Source organism: Stegastes partitus, unplaced genomic scaffold (genome assembly GCF_000690725.1).
Source record: "Stegastes partitus isolate 25-593 unplaced genomic scaffold, Stegastes_partitus-1.0.2 Scaffold1234, whole genome shotgun sequence".
Lineage (NCBI taxonomy): Eukaryota > Metazoa > Chordata > Actinopteri > Pomacentridae > Stegastes > Stegastes partitus.
Window position 1 is genome coordinate 188,492 of NW_007578965.1, and position 17,000 is coordinate 205,491.

At 40.7% G+C, this 17,000-nt stretch overlaps 1 protein-coding gene across 1 annotated transcript in view; it reads right to left on the reverse strand.

Annotated features, from left to right (window-relative positions):
* Positions 1 to 2,793: 2,793 nt before the first annotated feature.
* slc13a4 (solute carrier family 13 member 4) overlaps positions 2,794 to 17,000 on the reverse strand; it is a 28,317-nt gene continuing 14,110 nt past the window's right edge. Inside the window, exons 5-16 of the mRNA XM_008297670.1 lie at positions 16,355 to 16,418; positions 14,898 to 14,937; positions 14,706 to 14,792; positions 14,391 to 14,575; positions 8,530 to 8,649; positions 8,171 to 8,272; positions 7,642 to 7,743; positions 7,336 to 7,451; positions 5,965 to 6,086; positions 4,728 to 4,889; positions 3,153 to 3,290; positions 2,794 to 2,931 (exon numbers count right to left, since the gene is read on the reverse strand). Of these exons, the coding sequence (XP_008295892.1) occupies positions 2,794 to 2,931; positions 3,153 to 3,290; positions 4,728 to 4,889; positions 5,965 to 6,086; positions 7,336 to 7,451; positions 7,642 to 7,743; positions 8,171 to 8,272; positions 8,530 to 8,649; positions 14,391 to 14,575; positions 14,706 to 14,792; positions 14,898 to 14,937; positions 16,355 to 16,418 (1,376 nt within the window). The remainder of the gene's footprint in view (positions 2,932 to 3,152; positions 3,291 to 4,727; positions 4,890 to 5,964; positions 6,087 to 7,335; positions 7,452 to 7,641; positions 7,744 to 8,170; positions 8,273 to 8,529; positions 8,650 to 14,390; positions 14,576 to 14,705; positions 14,793 to 14,897; positions 14,938 to 16,354; positions 16,419 to 17,000) is intronic.

Consider the following 17,000-nt stretch of genomic DNA (forward strand, 5'->3'; position numbering starts at 1 on the left):
TATAAGTTGTTTTTATTGTTGTACACGTATAATGTAACTCTAGTTTGACATAGTTGGATATGAATGCATTATCAAAGTAAAACACGCAATTTAGGAATGTTACAGCTCATTTGAAACAGGCAAAGGCACATTATGCTTATATTACAAACCTGTATGTATTTACAGAAGAGTGTGGCCCCTGGGTCAAAGGTCACTGCTGCAACACAACATTGAGATGTATGAAACCTTAAGAAGAAGTAAATAAATTACACAAGAAAAACACAGGCTTCTGATTCAGCCTGAGCTAACTCCTATACGTATAATGTAGAGATATAAAAAAACGTCACAAATTCTATTTGAGATTTGTGTAAAAATATAAAGCATATCTTTAACATGTTGGCACAGTACAATGAGTGTTTTGTGCAAACCTTTTCACCACCAGACAACAGTTATTGTGATTTGACAGCTGATTGAAGAAACCTCTGCACCATACAACCCTGTACTCACTCACTCTCTCTCTTCCTTAAATACTTTGGATGCTGTATTTGAAATTCTACTGTATTTCATTCTGCATTCAGGTGCCAGGAGAAAAGCCACACCTCCAAGTGGAGACCAAACATTTTGTTGCTTTGCAGGCAAAAGTGAAAAATTTCATCAATCATTTTCTCATAATTACTGTATATTTCTACCAGCAAGACTAACACAGAACATAATTTTCACTATTAAAGATCATACTGCCATAACTGAGGACCTCAGCAAGTAGAAAATCGTTTTTTTTTTTTTACTTCATCAAGTTTTGAAGTTTTAAAATGTATTCAGCATGACAAAAAATAAGCAGCATCTAACAGACTGTATATAAAAGATGGCTGCAGCCACTGTGATGTCACCCATTGGTTTGTGGACAACTGCTGAGAAGCCTTGCGGTCTTGATTTTTGAAAGATGTAACAAACAAGGGTTGGATCTGACTGAGAACCTGAGAACACTGCGCACATCAATACGGTACCAACCTGTCAATCACTACAACATACTCTGCTTTATTGTCTGTTTTACTATAAATGGGAAAATAATTTACAAAATGAATATAATGCTGTATAAAAAAGTCTTGAAACTAGCAATGAAGGCCATTCACTCATCAGGAAAATGTTGACTGAGACAACTGATCAAGTGAGAAGTAGGGGCATTTCCTCGTAGACTTCTGTGCAATCACTTCTTTTTTACAACCAGAGGAGTCGCCCCCTGCTGGCTGATAGAAAGAATGCAGGTTTAAATCACTTTCGTACTGACTTCACCTTTCAGACCCGACAGCTTAACTTTTATATACAGTCTGTGGTTAAAACAGATATCATTTAATTTGGCAAAAGGTGTATTGATTAGAAACGCATAATCCACCTTTAAAAGCAGCACGGACAGGAGCCTTGTTTCCAAAACTCCCTGATGAATACACAGAACAATGGCAGAAAAATAATGAAACGCTACACGAAAAGCTCAAAAATCAGTGTTGTATAAAATACATGATGGTATTATTAGTCAGCCGGTTCAGGACTATTCTATACTGTAAATACAGTACATTGGACATTCTTGATATTGTATGAAGTACAGGCATATAGCTGATAAATAGCACAATAAAAAATATGACACTATTGCTTTCTGTGATTTAAGGAGGAAGGTAGAGCCCTGGTCCTGCACTGCTCTGAGATTACAGCAACATGCTAACGCTATCAGGGGGTTTGAGACCCACAAAAGGCAAACTGTGGTATGACAGGCACTAACATGGTAAAGGCACTGCAAGGTGCTTTGAGTAAAATGTGCCAACAACAATCAAACGTTCACAGCATACCAGGGCACAAAATCAGCCTCAGAAACTTTGGTAAAGACATCAGTCAGATATTAAGAGAGCATAGATTTCCAATACAATATCAGTAGCAGCTAAGGACATACATGGACAGCACATTATAATCTTTCTCTATAGAAAGGCATACAGACTCCTACGCAGAGATACTGAGTACATGTAAAAGGCTTGATAAGAAGTACAGTAGCTCTATGTATACAGTACATCAGCAGCCACAGTAGACACCTCTATTCATGCATTTATCTTGCTTGAATCCAGCAGCCAGATCCTTCTTTTATACTGGAGTGTATATGAAGATAAAACTCCAAATCTACCAGCGCACCCTGTTGAAACGTATGTGATCCAGTTATAGAGCAACACATTTACGTGCAGCAGAAGTTAAGTTCAGCAAGCATGCATTAAAAAGAGGCTCATCTACAGTGGCCATGCAGCTTATTTCTATCTAAACATCAAGTAATCCACAGAAGAAGGCATGACGCAGCTCTGAAAACGCTTCCCGGATCTAAAAACGGAACTTATCATTGGTTCTATTGTAAATCAGAAAACAGAACATCAGTTCTTAATCACCACAGACAGGTTTGTGGTTTTAAATGACTCGCTGAAAACAAAATCTAACTGCATTAACAGAAGGAAAAAAAGGTTTCTGATGCAGTTCAGAGTTCCCCCCCAGTGACCACTTTAACAAAGGCGTTCCTGGTAACACCCCCATATGGCCAATACAAATAAAATATCAACAGGTTACAGTTCTTCCTTCACCTCTTCTCCTCCTTTCCCCCATTCCTCTTCCTCCTTTAAGGCCAGGTTAGTCAGTCCAATTCTGAGCAAGACCATCCTCTTGACACACCACATGTCATTTTCTCATTGTCTCTCCACAGAAATCATTGCACAGTCTCTCTCTCTCTCTCTCCTTCTGTCTGCCAGTAATTTATTGCTCTTCTTGCCACTGGCGCCAGCCCATCGGTGGTTATAAGCTCCCGGTGACGTTCCTGGCCATCGCCCAGGCAGGGAACTCTGTCAGACTGAAGAGGGGAACTCCCCAGGTCGTGATGGCCAGCATCACCACTGCCACACCGATCAGGTTCACCCCAAAACCTGCTTTCACCTGGAGATGAAGAGGAGAAAAAGATGTGTCAATAATAAATGAAGCGCTAGATGGATTCTGTGTGAGCCAAAAATGAAAATATTATCATTATTTTTTCCACAAATAGTGAAGAAATAAGAATTTTTTTGTATCTTCTGATCACACAAAAACCACGTGACACGCTGTACTCTGAGCCTTTTGATGCTGCAGGTGCAGACAGAGTGAGTGTGTGAGTGTCCTACCATGTCGCTGATCTGCACGTGTCCGTAACTGAAGACGATGGCGTTGGGGGGGTTCCCCACTGGAAGCATGACCCCGAATGACACGCACATGGTGGACGGGATCAAAGTGTGGAGGGGGTTGATGTGCAGCGTCTCCGACTGGATGGAGGAGAAGAACAAAGGAGCAGAGAGACAAAAGGAAGCCAAGAGGAGAAATGGCAAGAGTGATGAAATAAAGGAGTAAAGAGATAGAATAAGAAATAGACAAGGTAGTGTGGAGGGGTAGAGGGAAGGAAGAAAGAGGAGGCAGAAATTGAAAGAAGCAGGAAAGAGAAGGAGGAATCAGGAAAGGTTAATAAGGACAGATAATTAGGATGAGGAGGGAGATGATGATCAAAAGGGAGCAGAAGGAGGTCAGAATTGCATTAGTGTTACAACTTTTTTTAGCAACATGCATGACATTAGACATTTTTAGCACATGTCTCTGTGTGACCAACCAACATCCTTCATAGGTCGAGCAAAGTCAAAGTAATTCTGTTATTAGATGGAGCTGTAGAGGGGTTTGCTTTTTTACATTAACTTCTCCAATGCTACACAAACAGCAACTTTAAAAGTAAGATGAGAGGCAATGTGAGTCATTTAAAGGAATTATTAAACACTTTGGGAAATGCTGTTTTTTCTTTCTTGGTGAGAGTTTGATGTTGCATGTCACTCGAGTGGCAACCTTCAGAGCTGAGGCATGAAGCCAGCACAGAAGTGGCAAAAACTGCAGGTCCTAGAATGGCCACTTGAGGTTAGCTCCAAAAGTGAGACAATCGGATAGATTTCTATGTTAAAAGGACCAATTTTACAGCAGAAATGAACATTTTTACAGACTTGTACAAAAAAAGTGTTGGTCTTTATAGCTAATTTCCCCTCCTATGATAACTGTACGGGGATTCTCATCCATTTAAATTGTATTTAGGCTTAAAGTTAATAAAGAGTTTGCTTTGAGTGACAGGTCACCTGCACAGAGACGTTTTCTTAAACATGCCCTTGCTGAATTTCCTACCAATCACATCTCATTCCCAATGCAGTCCTCTACATCTTTCCGCATTTGGATTAGCCAAATTAATTTAGTAGTAAGAAAGAGTCACGTACTGCCATGATGGTGACAGCCAGAGCTACAACACTGAGCTGTTCAGGTGTGCAGTCTCAGTCTTTGTGCTAAGCTAAGCTAACAGCTGCTGTCAATCTCATCAATGAAAAACTAAGAGAGTGGCATCATTCATCTCTTATAACTCTAAGCAAGAAAGCAAATAAGCATATTTCACAAATTGCAGATCTAACCCTTTAAATCTCAAAGCAATCTGAACAGTTTTATTCTTTAGTTTAGTCACTGTGCTAAAGGACATGATTTCATTAACGGGTAATTGACTGGGACTGTGTGATGATGCAGCACACATGAGCTTTGGGTTTTCAAACTGTGGCTAACACACACATCAGATGTAGGTTTTTTCTTTATCACTCTGTCTCGCCTTTAATCTATGTATGTTTCATGATCAGTATGACAGACCAGGTTTTCAGATGAAGCGTGTAAAGGAGAGTCTGTCTTACCAGCGCTGACAGGATGGGCAGGAACACGGTGAGAGTTGCCGGGTTCGAGGCGAACTCTGTGACCGCTGAGACCAGCAGGCAGGCCAGCAGGGTGACTGCCCAGGGAGGAAGACCACTCATAGGCTCCAGCTGTCTGCCAATCCACACCGACAGGCCCGACACCTGCACACACACAGCATGAATCCTCAGAGGTTACAGTCAGTCTCTCGTGTTCACGCTGCGTTTACATCCACAATACATCGACCTCAAAGTCCTTCGTTTACTTTCTACATTGTGTTTACAGTCACCCAGTGTGCTTCATGTTTTACTGTTTTTCTACAGGATAGAATGCAGATATCACACACTTTGTAGACATTAACACAAAAACACATTACTTACTGATTCATCTCTTGTCAATATGAGTTTGAACCCCATTATTTACTGTACATCTATTTCCCTTAGTTTCTGACATGGTGCTGGAGGTGTAGCACTTGGATGGACTTTGACAACATCCACCTTCGAATCCATCATTCAGTAAATGTAACATCCCTGTTCAACCAATTATCCATGACAATTTTACACCTGGTTCTGGCAGAATGTATCTACTTGCCTCATATTTTTGCACATTTTGACTCTGATGAGGACACAGTAGTGTTAGTTTCTGTATCAATTAGTGTCATTCGTATTTTTGTACAAAAGGCTGTAAATTCAGCAGCATGCTCCCACTGCCCTCTTTGTACTCTGCTTATACAAACTACTTTGTATACAGTTTGACTTAGAGGGACAGTAGGAAAATCAGAGGGCTCATCACATTATTATTAGAAGAGGAAAAAAAGAAAAGTTCTGATGCACAAATCTGTTTTTAGTTTTTGGACTTTTTCTCTACTCTTTGATATTTGGTGACATGTTGGATCATTGGAATGTTCACTGAAATGAAACCAAGTGAAAATTAACTCAAAGACATCTGAAATGTGGCCCCAAGTTCACACTCTTTGTAAGAAGCCAGGAAGGTTGGAACCCACTGGTTTAATCTTTAACAATGTGTTGTATTTTAAAAGCTTGTGATTCATCTTAAAAGAAACTAAAGCTGTCACACAAATGTAGTCGAGAAGAAAGTCTGCCCAAACATACTGGTCTGACATGTAGTGGAGTGAGAGCATGAATTAGCATAACATGGCAAAATTCATACCTTAAAACTGTACACAGCTACTTTCACCACAGCAGTACAGTATTTCACAAACACACACAGACACAGTACCTTGCAGCCAGCCGCCAGTGCGTAGCCTCCTCCCACCAGGATGACGATCTCCCACGGCATCAGTCTCTGGAAGTCCTTCCAGGTGATCATGGGAGCAAGAGGGTCAGACTCTGAGTCGTCGTCTGATGGTTTAAAAGCACAGAAAAGATGTCATTACATCAGGAACAGCTATGGCTCTTGTTCACAAGAACTGAATTGGTATCATATTTCTGCTTGCACATACATTTTATGGATCTGATAAATATAACTCTTATTTATTATTATATATAATACTTGTTTATTATTTATAGATAGGACTTTACTTGGTAGGTGCAGAATTTCCAAAAAAATCCACAAAACAGCCATCTAATATCAGACTAATTATAGAGACAATACAAGCCCAACTCAATAATTTATTCAGCTATTTATTGTGCACAAATTCAAGACTATCCAAGCGATGCAAGTGTTTATTACCATTAACTGTAGACATTAAACGTTACATTCTGTTTTATTAAAACCAAATAACCAAAAAATTAAGGTTCTGCTTAATGGCTGCTGTCTTGAACATTGGTGTAAACTTATAAACAAAAAAAACATCAAATGAAGAATTAAAGTCAGTAAAGGTAAGTCATCATGCTACATAACCCTTCACAAAATAAGTAATTATTTAATATAATCTTATCAAAATTATGTATTCACATCAATGTGTGTCTTAAACATCAAAATATCGAAGGAGATAAATGGTCTGCATTGACTTCCATGTCTGAGCTGCATGTGTGGGTCAGGGTCAGGGTCTTCTAGGTTACTGTGTTCTGAGGTCAGCACAAAAACATCTTGTGTTGAGTAGCGTGAAACACAACAAAGGTGAAAGCTTTCCAGTATTTTTCAAAACATGACAAAACCATAGAAAATTGGTGTCTGAAGTTGAGCTGTTTGTCTGTGAGAGCAGAGGCTTTTCTCTGACCCAGTAAACCTTTCAGGCAGTAAATCAACCTGCAGAGGCTGCTGATGCAAACAAGTGCTTCTGGAAAGAGTTTGGGAAGCGTATCTCTGTCACACATTTTGGCCTCACAGAAATAATATAACGTCTGTGGCTGACTTATTAACTGAGGCCAGCAAATGCTTCAAAATACAGCTTCTATCTGTGGCATTCATTTTGAATAAAGCATAAAAATAAAGACACAAATATTAAGTGTGTCACTATTGTTAAATGAACCCAACATTAAAACATGCTGTAGATGATGTTTCTGGTTTCTGTTGATGATGTGATCAGACAGTCAGTAAATGTGTGAATGGTAACTCAGCTAGATGTGCAGGGCAACAACTTTAATGAAGAGCTACTCCAAATGTAGCGCAGGCATATGAAAAACTTCAACAGTGCACGGTTCTGACCTGAGTTTCTACAGCTGGAGGAGGAGGAGGAGGATGAGAAAGGTCTCCTGGCAGGGATGAGGAAGAGCAGGAAGCCCAGAAGGACAGACACCGTCGCATCGGTCCTGTAGCCCTTCCTGAGAGGGAAAACAGAGGCAACATGCTTAGAAACATGTAAACATCTTAAACTACTCGCATTAATTCTGACTCCACAAAGTCCAGTGTAAAGTGTCTGTGTCCTCTGTGCGACATGGTGCCGACAGCATTAGTTACTGAAAAACCGCTGCTCGGTTTTTGTGGTTGCATTGCCACATTTTAAATACTCACTTTTCAAAGAGAGACGTCCAGCCGGGCACGAAACCAGGCTCTCTGGTGAACCACAGCAGAGTCATCAGGATGAAGAAAACACCAGTCACCACCTCTGGATAGCTGCAAACCACAAACATGCGTCAGCAGTGATCACAGAAGGATTGTGCGACAAAAACGTGTCTGAGTGTGTGAGTTACATATAGACATATACTGTTTGTACACACAGGGTGCTGCCAAGTGTTGAATCTATCATCATCAGTTGAATAATCGCATGCAAAACAGGGATTTTATGATACAAAACCTCTCAGACAGGTCTTCTACATATTAATATAAAGTGTATAGAGCTGAACATTTTTACTAGTCTGGTTTTTACTCTGCAGTCAGGCTGAAAACCAACTGAACGCAGCAAATAATTGCTCTGAGGTTGTACGTTTCCATGACATCACATCAAATTCTCAGCAGTAATTGAACAAATTGTCTTTAATACAACCTAAAAAATTCCACTCACACACAGTTGGAAAAGCTTGGACAAGGAGTCCTCACTCACCTGATGGGCCCCAGTTTCGCGTACTCCTCATGGATCCTCCTCTCTGACAGCATCTCCCTTCTGGTTTTGCGTTTCTTACTCAGCGAGCATGTTTCCCTGAAGCTGAACACACAGCAACAACAACATTAACCACACAGCGGCCTGACACAGTCGTTCTGTGTTTTTCCGAGCTGCAGCCACAAGACACTAACAGGCACAGCGGCAACATCCAGACAGAGGGATTACCATGAGTCCATAATAATACCACGCAGAGGTGGGCAAGAAGGAGACACATCACTGTAATCACACACCTAGATGTGACCATCAGCAGAACAACGAGCAGCACAGTGGGTCACAGTCAGTACAACAGCGTTACTCACTTGCAGCCCAGGAAGAGGAAGTGCAGCCACAGCCAGGTGAGGACCAGCATGATGATGGCGATGGGGAAGCTGAAGATGAACCATGTGCCGAAGTTGATCACCTTTGCGTCCGGATAACGACTAGAACGATAAAGGCAAAGACAGAGAGACGCAGAGAGTTAGTTTAGGATACGTGTCTGTTTGTATGTTAGAGATGCAACGTTTGAGCTCAGTTTACAGGAAGACTTCAGCACAGAACGCTTCTATCAGCTGTTAGCAGCCACATTTATTTTATGTTCATGGTGGATATATTATTAGGCTCTGTAGAAAAGGCCAGGACACTCTATCACGCCTGAGCAACCAGTGTCAAGACAGTAAATCAGATTTCTTGCTTTTCTTTTGAAAAAGAAGCACCACAACAGCTAGAGGCAGACTTTTTTATGTTCTGCTTTCAAGTTTAGAACTATAAGTGTAGCCCAACATGAGTCCTAATTATTTCATAGCCGTTATGGGCCTTTATGTCTCACTGCACACTGTGGAAACACTAGTTACACCACGAAGGGCAGACTGGTGCTAAAGTGGAGCCACATGATTACCTACTGAAGGTGCACATTACTGTTTGGTTTTTTAATGGATAACTGAGTTGTGATTGGTGTAAGTGATTCTCAGTTTGTTCTAATACATATTCTGCTACCTTGTTGTCTATATTTATTCTCACTCAGCTTGTCATTACATGGAAATGAGTCTAATTCATTTTTCTACTGTTGCATGCTGGTTGCTGCAACATTACAGTGGTTGGTAATAAGGAGGGTTTTTTTCTAAACTGTGAGTTAAATGGAGCGAGGCTAATGATGTTGCACTGCCTCGCTACAATGACAAGTCAAGAAGAGCATGCATGTCAGTATTTTTCTTAAATCCAATCCGTGATGAATCACCCACATGCATGAATCACACATCAATAATATCCTACTTTTATAAATGATCCATGATGACGAAGACACAGACAAATAGAGATCCAAGGCAACAATAACAGTGTCAGTACTTTAGAGACCACTAACGTTTTCACAAATCGTGTTTTCATGGGAGCTCATGTCTTGTTTAGAGGAACCGAGCTCGACCTGGGTCTCAGCATACCACTGATAGTCAAAGACTCACCTTTTGCACATAGTGTGATATGTACATAGATATATGATGGCCAAAGTAATTTTGTTTTTATACTGATGCCTACTAAGTAAGTGCATTTTTTAATATTTGATGATATGTCAGGAAAACATACAATTTACTATTGAACGTGAACGTAACGCTGCTGGATCATAAAGTCAGACACCTCTGCTATGATCTCACCGGACCGCTGCAGTGGGCCATTTCACACTAACTAGTTTTTCAGTCGCTTTCACAGTTTTTTAAAAAGGCTGAACTTCATGAACCACTGACAGAACTTGTAAGGATAAAAATAGAACCCTATCGGGGTTAAAAATAACGTTTAGCCTGCCTCAGCTGTCTACTTTGACCCTGTGTCTGTGTTGTGTCGGTGTGTTTGCTTTGACTGCCAGCTGTTGTCATTCCTGTCTACTTATCTGAGCAGCAGCACAGCTGACCCTCTGCACTGATAAGAGGTGATGTCAGTGTGAGTGTCACGGCTATGAAACCCACAGGAATGACCACAGGATGACCTGGTTTACTTAAGTACAGGACAGGACAGAGGCCGTAGACAGTCACCTAAATCCTCTAATGAGACTTCTTCCTAATCACCGTTGGAAAAGGCACATTCAGTTATTCAATTTACTGATATATGAAACAGTCATTTAAAAAATAATTAATCCTGTTTAATGCATGACATATCTAACCTTCTAGAAAATTTCCTGGAAGCATCTGGAAAAAAACAACATAATTTGTGACCATCTACACCCACAAACTTGATTAACTTTTGTCAAACTCTTTATCAATCGCGTCATATTTGCAAACTGCTTCCTAAAGTTAGCTGATGGCTTATTAGAAAATTATAAATTCATGACCTTTCATTAATTACATGATCATTGCCAACCCCAAAGTCGTTCTCACTAATGGCTTATAAATGATCCAAAGCATTAGGAAATGTTTTAGTAAAGCATTAGCAACTTCCTGTGAACCTTTTGAAAAAGACGATTTATTAGAAAGTGGTTCTGGACAAAGTGTCCCTTAAATTTTTGCATAACCATTTCCAGTAAATATATCAGTTTTAAAACACAATCTTATTTGTGTTATGGAAATAGTAAGTGCATTTTCCTGAGCTACTCATATATAGGTGTAATACCAGCATTAAAAGAAGCTGTCTGAAGTTAGCCTTTAATGTTTGGTTACTTTATAGTTAAAACAAGTCTTTTTTAATCTTTCCAGGCTCAATGACAACAACAGACAACGTGACCTGCTCTTCTTCACTTGAAGTGAGCTTTTAGCACCAAAGAGGGACAGAGAGCAAAGCAACAACTGCCAGACGGATCTCAGTGACTTGGCAACAGAAAGAGAGATTAGCGGCGGTCAACTATATGCAAATGAGCAGCAATACAGCATCGTAATGACTCATTTAAAGCTTCATTTATTTTCAGTTCCTATCTGCTCCTCTGAAACTGAAAACAGAGCGAAAAGTAGTTGCTGTAGTTGCTTTTCACATGTTCTGGTACGTTAAAACAGATATGTCATGAACATAGCTGGTCAATTGCATTAATAATTTAAATTAATGTGCATTAAAAATGTGTCTCATCATTTGCCAGCAATGCAAATGCTTCTAGTTTCACTCAAAAGAGGAGCAGCAGGAGCCACAAGAGATTATAAATTTGGAGACATAAACCGTCAAAGTCACGATCAGAATAAGGCACAGTAGGAAATGTTTGTACAGATGTAAACCAAGCATATTATTTTCTCCTGTACAAAGAAAAGAAAATCATCTCAGAGGTCAATGCCATCAACTCCAATAGCTGTTTGTGCAAAGTATCAGCTTCAGGGCACTTTGAGCTCAGACAGAGAACTTGTCAGTCACCACCGTCGTGCCATTCAGAGGCGTACAGGTGATAAAGTGTGTTTGCTCACATATGCCTCACTGCCCTCCCTGCTGTCTGTCTGGACACTAAGCAGGGCAAAGGTGACGTTCAGAGACGATGATCGTGTGTCTGTAGCAGAAACAACTCCGCTCTCCCTTCACAGGGCTCTAGCCATTCATAATGTTAACCTTCGCATTGCACTGGGGAGTAAATAATGAAAAGAAAATGTGAACCAAGAAACAGTGTGGCGAAACAAATCGAATCTAATTTAATCTACATCCAATTAAAACTATGCTACAGGAACAGTGATGCAATCAATACTAGTAAATGCAAAAGTATGGCTTGCTGTTTGTGTTCAACATCAGGCTGGTGTCAGATGATGATAAATTACGAGAGCAAAAAGCAATAATTTGCTCTATGTGGCATAAATGAGAATTAATGAAATGCTCATAAAAAAAAGCTAGAAATTAAACACAGTTCATGTTTTGTACTGCCGTTTCATTTGCAAGTGCCTTCATCATCTTAAGTGTTAAGTGTAAAAAATAAGTTAGAGTCTGCAGCTATGCTAGTGTAGGGGAAGTGGTTTTAATTCTTGCTGGTGTGCCACACTAGCAGCTCTGTTAGGCTGTTCTTACATACAGTAATACTCTGAGCGGAATGCTAACGTCAGCATGCTAACATTTCCTGAATATCCAGCAACCAATGTACTGAACAAATACAATTTTTGACCTGATGATGGCGCTGCTTGAAAATTTAGGGGCCAAGTCTTTAAGATCAAGTCACGTTATCCTCTGGAGATGATGCATATCTTCAGCAAATCTTAAAACAACACACTTGGTAACAGAGAAAAAAAACCATCAACTCCATGTTGCTGCTAAACTAAAGGTGAAGGGATCACTGAAGTCGGTGCACTTTACCCGCTGGGGACCATGAATGTGTAGAAAATTTAAGCAAAGTCAAAGCTACTGAGATATTTCAGTTTGGAACGAAAACTGCCAACCATTAACAGTAGACGAAAAATGAATAAAATAAGTTTGAAGCCACTCAGAAGTGTTTGAGATTTCCTACTAACCAACACAAAAGCATGTGATATAAAGAAACACTTTAGCTATCAAATTTACAGTAGCTTGTTGGAAACATAAATTGCTGAATACTTTGGTTGTTACAGGAACTGATTTCATGATAAATAAGTAAATAATCAGTTTACAATGAGCGATTATCTTCACTGTCAAAATCTGAACTTGCTGTTAGGGTCCATCAAACTATAGATTCCTATGTCTGTGAAGATTCTCAGTCATCCAGGTCATGGTTGTTCTGGTAGATTGATTGTAGCAACTGGACTTGCTTGAGTTCGTTGAAGACGTTCCACCTCTTATCCAAGAGGCTTCATCAGTTCTCTGACTAGTTGGGAGATCCAGATGCTTATATCCTAAGTAGCCATTAACACCTGAGTTTCGGTTTCAATTGGGGGTTGTTGCTCGTTCGGGTCTTTTGTGTCTGGGTGTGGATGCGGTTTCATCTTCCTGGGGAGAGATCTTAGGACTGAAAACAGGTGGGAGGTGAAGCCTCAGACCTCCACCTCTGTTGAGGGATGGTCTTTCCAGTTTGACATAGATGGCTTCTTTCACCCCTCTCTCGCAAACCATCTGTCCTCCCTGGCCAACATCTGTACGCTGTTGTCTTCGAATGAGTGTCCTTTATCCTTGTCCTTGTCCTTCTAGATTCCTATTTACTGCCCGACTGTAAACAATACAGTTTCTGCAATTCTTCTGCATCTTACTAAAATAAAAAGAGCAGAACTGCTGCTCTTTATGAAATGAAGAATACAAGGAGATCGATCGCTGAACACCAAAACAGCTCATTCGAAAGCACATAACTGATAAACAAGAAAAGGTTTAAGCAAAAGGATAACAAAACTTATCTGTTTCCTCACATGGCTTGGTATTCATCTGTCACCTCAACTATCGAGTTTGTTTGTAGAAACACACAAGGTCAAGTTGTTCACTACTAGCATGGACTTGTTGCAGGCCAAAACGTGGACTGACTGACCTAAACAAACATACACACAAACCTATTTACCAGAGTATTTACCCTGATTGAAGCAGGTGACCACAGGCTAGCTTTGTGCTAAAACTATGCGAGGACGTTCAAGTGCATCAGTTCTACACGTGATTTTTGAGATTTTCTTATCCACTGCTTGCCTGATTCTTGTCCCTGTTAACATCACATTAGGATTACAACTACTACCACACACACACACACACACACACACACACACACAGAATCAAAACCCGACCTTTGTCCAACAGGCTGCGACATGAAGGAGGCCATTCTGCCGGGCTTAAAGCAGCGGCTGGAGGAAATCGGCTCTGTCAGGACTGTTGAGGCTGATTATTTTGAACTCAGACCCCGTGTGGCACCCAGACACCGAGTTAACATAAACAGTTTCAGTCCAACCAGCACAGCAGCCAAGAAACCAATCAAGCTGTAAATATGCTTTAGATGGTGTCTGCAGTCGACCTGAGCTTATACGGACCAAAAATATCTTTCTAATGCCAGTTCAAAACTGTTTGGAAACCTGCTTTATTATATTTCCGTTATTTTGGGGCACTTTTATGCCTTCGTTGTGCGCTGGTAGTGGAGAGAGGCAGGAAAATGTGAGACAAGAGGGTCGGGGAAATCACAGCTAATGGTCTCCAGCCAGAAATCAAACCAGGGACTTTGTGTCACTGTGCTCTGTGTATGAACCACTCAGCTGTTGGGTCACCCCTGGTAGCTTTAGTGTTCATTTTACTGTCAGTGAATGGTGGATGTTTGTTTAGTGTATGTGTGTACAAACAAGTGTTTGTGTGTGTGTGTACCTACTTGTTAAACTGCTCAGCAAAGATGAGGTTGGTGGACGTGCCGGTGATGGTGATGAGTCCTCCGATGGTGGCAGCGTAGGTGATGCTGAGCGACAGGCATTTACAGATCATGTGATCTCTCTTGGTGGGATACTGGGAGTCTCTCCTCATCTTCACCCGCTTCACATTTGGGATTTCAATGGCAACCTAAGAAGGAAAGAGGGGGACATTGTTGAGAAATGGTTGTTTGAACTGGCCCTAGCTGCATAGGACAGAGAAGTGTCACCTTACTGTCACACACCAGCCTCGTTAATGTCTTCAATAATGTGTTACTAACCTGTGGCAGATGTCCGTTGGTGTGCGTTATAAAATTCTGATTTGAGATCGGCCTCAGACCCAAACCATTGACCTCACCAGTCTGTGCCTGAGAAAAGGAGAGGGACACACACAGAAAGAGAGATTTCACTTATAGTCCATGGATTTTTCTGTCTTCTATTTCAAACACAGAAGAAGGTTTGACAGGTCTCACCTCACTGAGTGTAGAAAGCTCCTGTTTGGGGTTGGTGTTGCTGGAGACAGAAGAGGAGAGAAAATTAAAGTGGCAGTCTTTAAGATCTTTGTTTTATTGTCTTAGGTAGTATCCACAGCAATAACTGATCATTTCATCCATCCATCCATCATCTATACACCACTTAATCTTCACTAGGGTCGTGGGGGGCTGGAGTCTATCTCAGCTGACTCAGGGTGAAGACAGGGGACACCCTGGACAGGTCACCAGTCTATCACAGGGCCACACTTAGAGACAGACAACCAAGCACACTCACATTCACACCTACAGACAATTTAGAATCACCAATTAACCTCCACATGTTTTTGGACTGTGTGGGAGGAAGCTGGAGAACCCAGAGAGAACCCACGCTGCACAGGGAGAACATGCAAACTCCACGCGGAAAGATCCCGGGTGTCCTCACCGGGATGCGAACCGGTGACCTTCTTGCTTGAGGCAACGGTGCTAACCACTGATCTACCTTGCAGCCCTTGTTCATTTCAAGTTTTTTGTTTTTTTTTGTAACACCTGGGCCATGCCTCCACAACAACATTCTTTGTTTATTCACCAATACTAAAAGAGGAAACAACTGTATGTCGCTTCACACACAGTGGACTTAAATATCAAATCTGTCATGCTAGCTCCAGCAGAAAGATGACTGCTGGGTGATGGAACACGCCTCACGAACTCTGTATGACTTGTGATTTTGTGCTGAATGTCAACACAGATGCCCAGTTCTTAATACTGTAAAGTCTACTAGCTGCTGTACTCCATTATCTACAGTCTACTGCAATGTCACATAATTTCATTAGTGTGTTAAAGGCTCACTCATCATTGTGTTACTTACTTATCTGAGATAGATAGTGAGACTTAACAGATGTTAATGTAAAAGAACATCTTTACAAATGACACTTTAACGTAATGATTATTATCAATAACTGATTACATTTGTCTTGCTGTAGGAAGGTCTTGCTAGGAAATAAAATTCAAGAACATATCTGTGCAAATGAAAATGAAAATTTACTTTAAAAAAGTGATTTAAACAGTAGAAAAAGTGATTTCATTTGATTAGTCTTCATTGAACTGACCCAGTCTATGCAAACTGCAGCAATAAAAACCAAACACAGCGTTGTCAGTCGTTAATCTGTCTTTTTGTCAATGTCGACCCATTTTGTCCAAAAGAAACTCCTCAGTTTACTAAATTCAGTAATTTACTACAAATCCACAAACTCCTTTTCCCAAAACTGAAAGAAAATGTGTGGATCATAAGAGTCCCTGTGGGCCAACAGCTGGAGTTTGAAGTGACAAAGATTGAGTTACAAACTGGGAACTGGCAATTCGACGATGAAAATAAGGAAAATTGAAAGAAGAAAAGACCACACCACATATCTAGAGCGCACACAGCACTCAGTATGTTCACACAAACAAACGAACATTACCTGTCATTGCGATAGAGCAGCTCTAACTGGTTCTTGTCCAGGTTCTCCTCTTTGCCTGCAACACCTGCAGACAAAAACAACCATCATCACAGTGCAACAGAACAACTGCTTCAAAACGTCTTCACAGTTAAAAGATAAAAGAATTCTTCTGCTAAAGCTGCATCTCACCTCACGTACGTATCCATCTATAACTAATGTAACTGTTGGTGCATGTATTGCTATAAAACATCTGTTTACTGTTGAAGCTTTTGCAGGGAAGCTTCTATAGTTCAGTGTCCTTCCTTAGAGGTGGGCGATCGAGCCAACAGATCTCATCACAATCTTTTCAGGTAGAATCACAATTTGAATCACAATTCTGTCCAGAAACTTAGTTGAACTCATGTGATCGTTTGATTTGTTGTGCATATGGTTGCCTGGATGCACGACCTGTTGCTTTAACACAAGGCTAAACTCACAAATCTCCACTTTTTCAGGATGTTGGTCTGCCACAACACCTCCAAGATGAAGTGAAATATTGATATAATGTCAACGATATACATGTGATAATACTGTAAACAATCCAGCACCAGTAACTATCTGGTTGACACACCTGTCAGTATGTGGAGACAACATACAGTAGAGTGATGGTTACATACACTCCTATTTT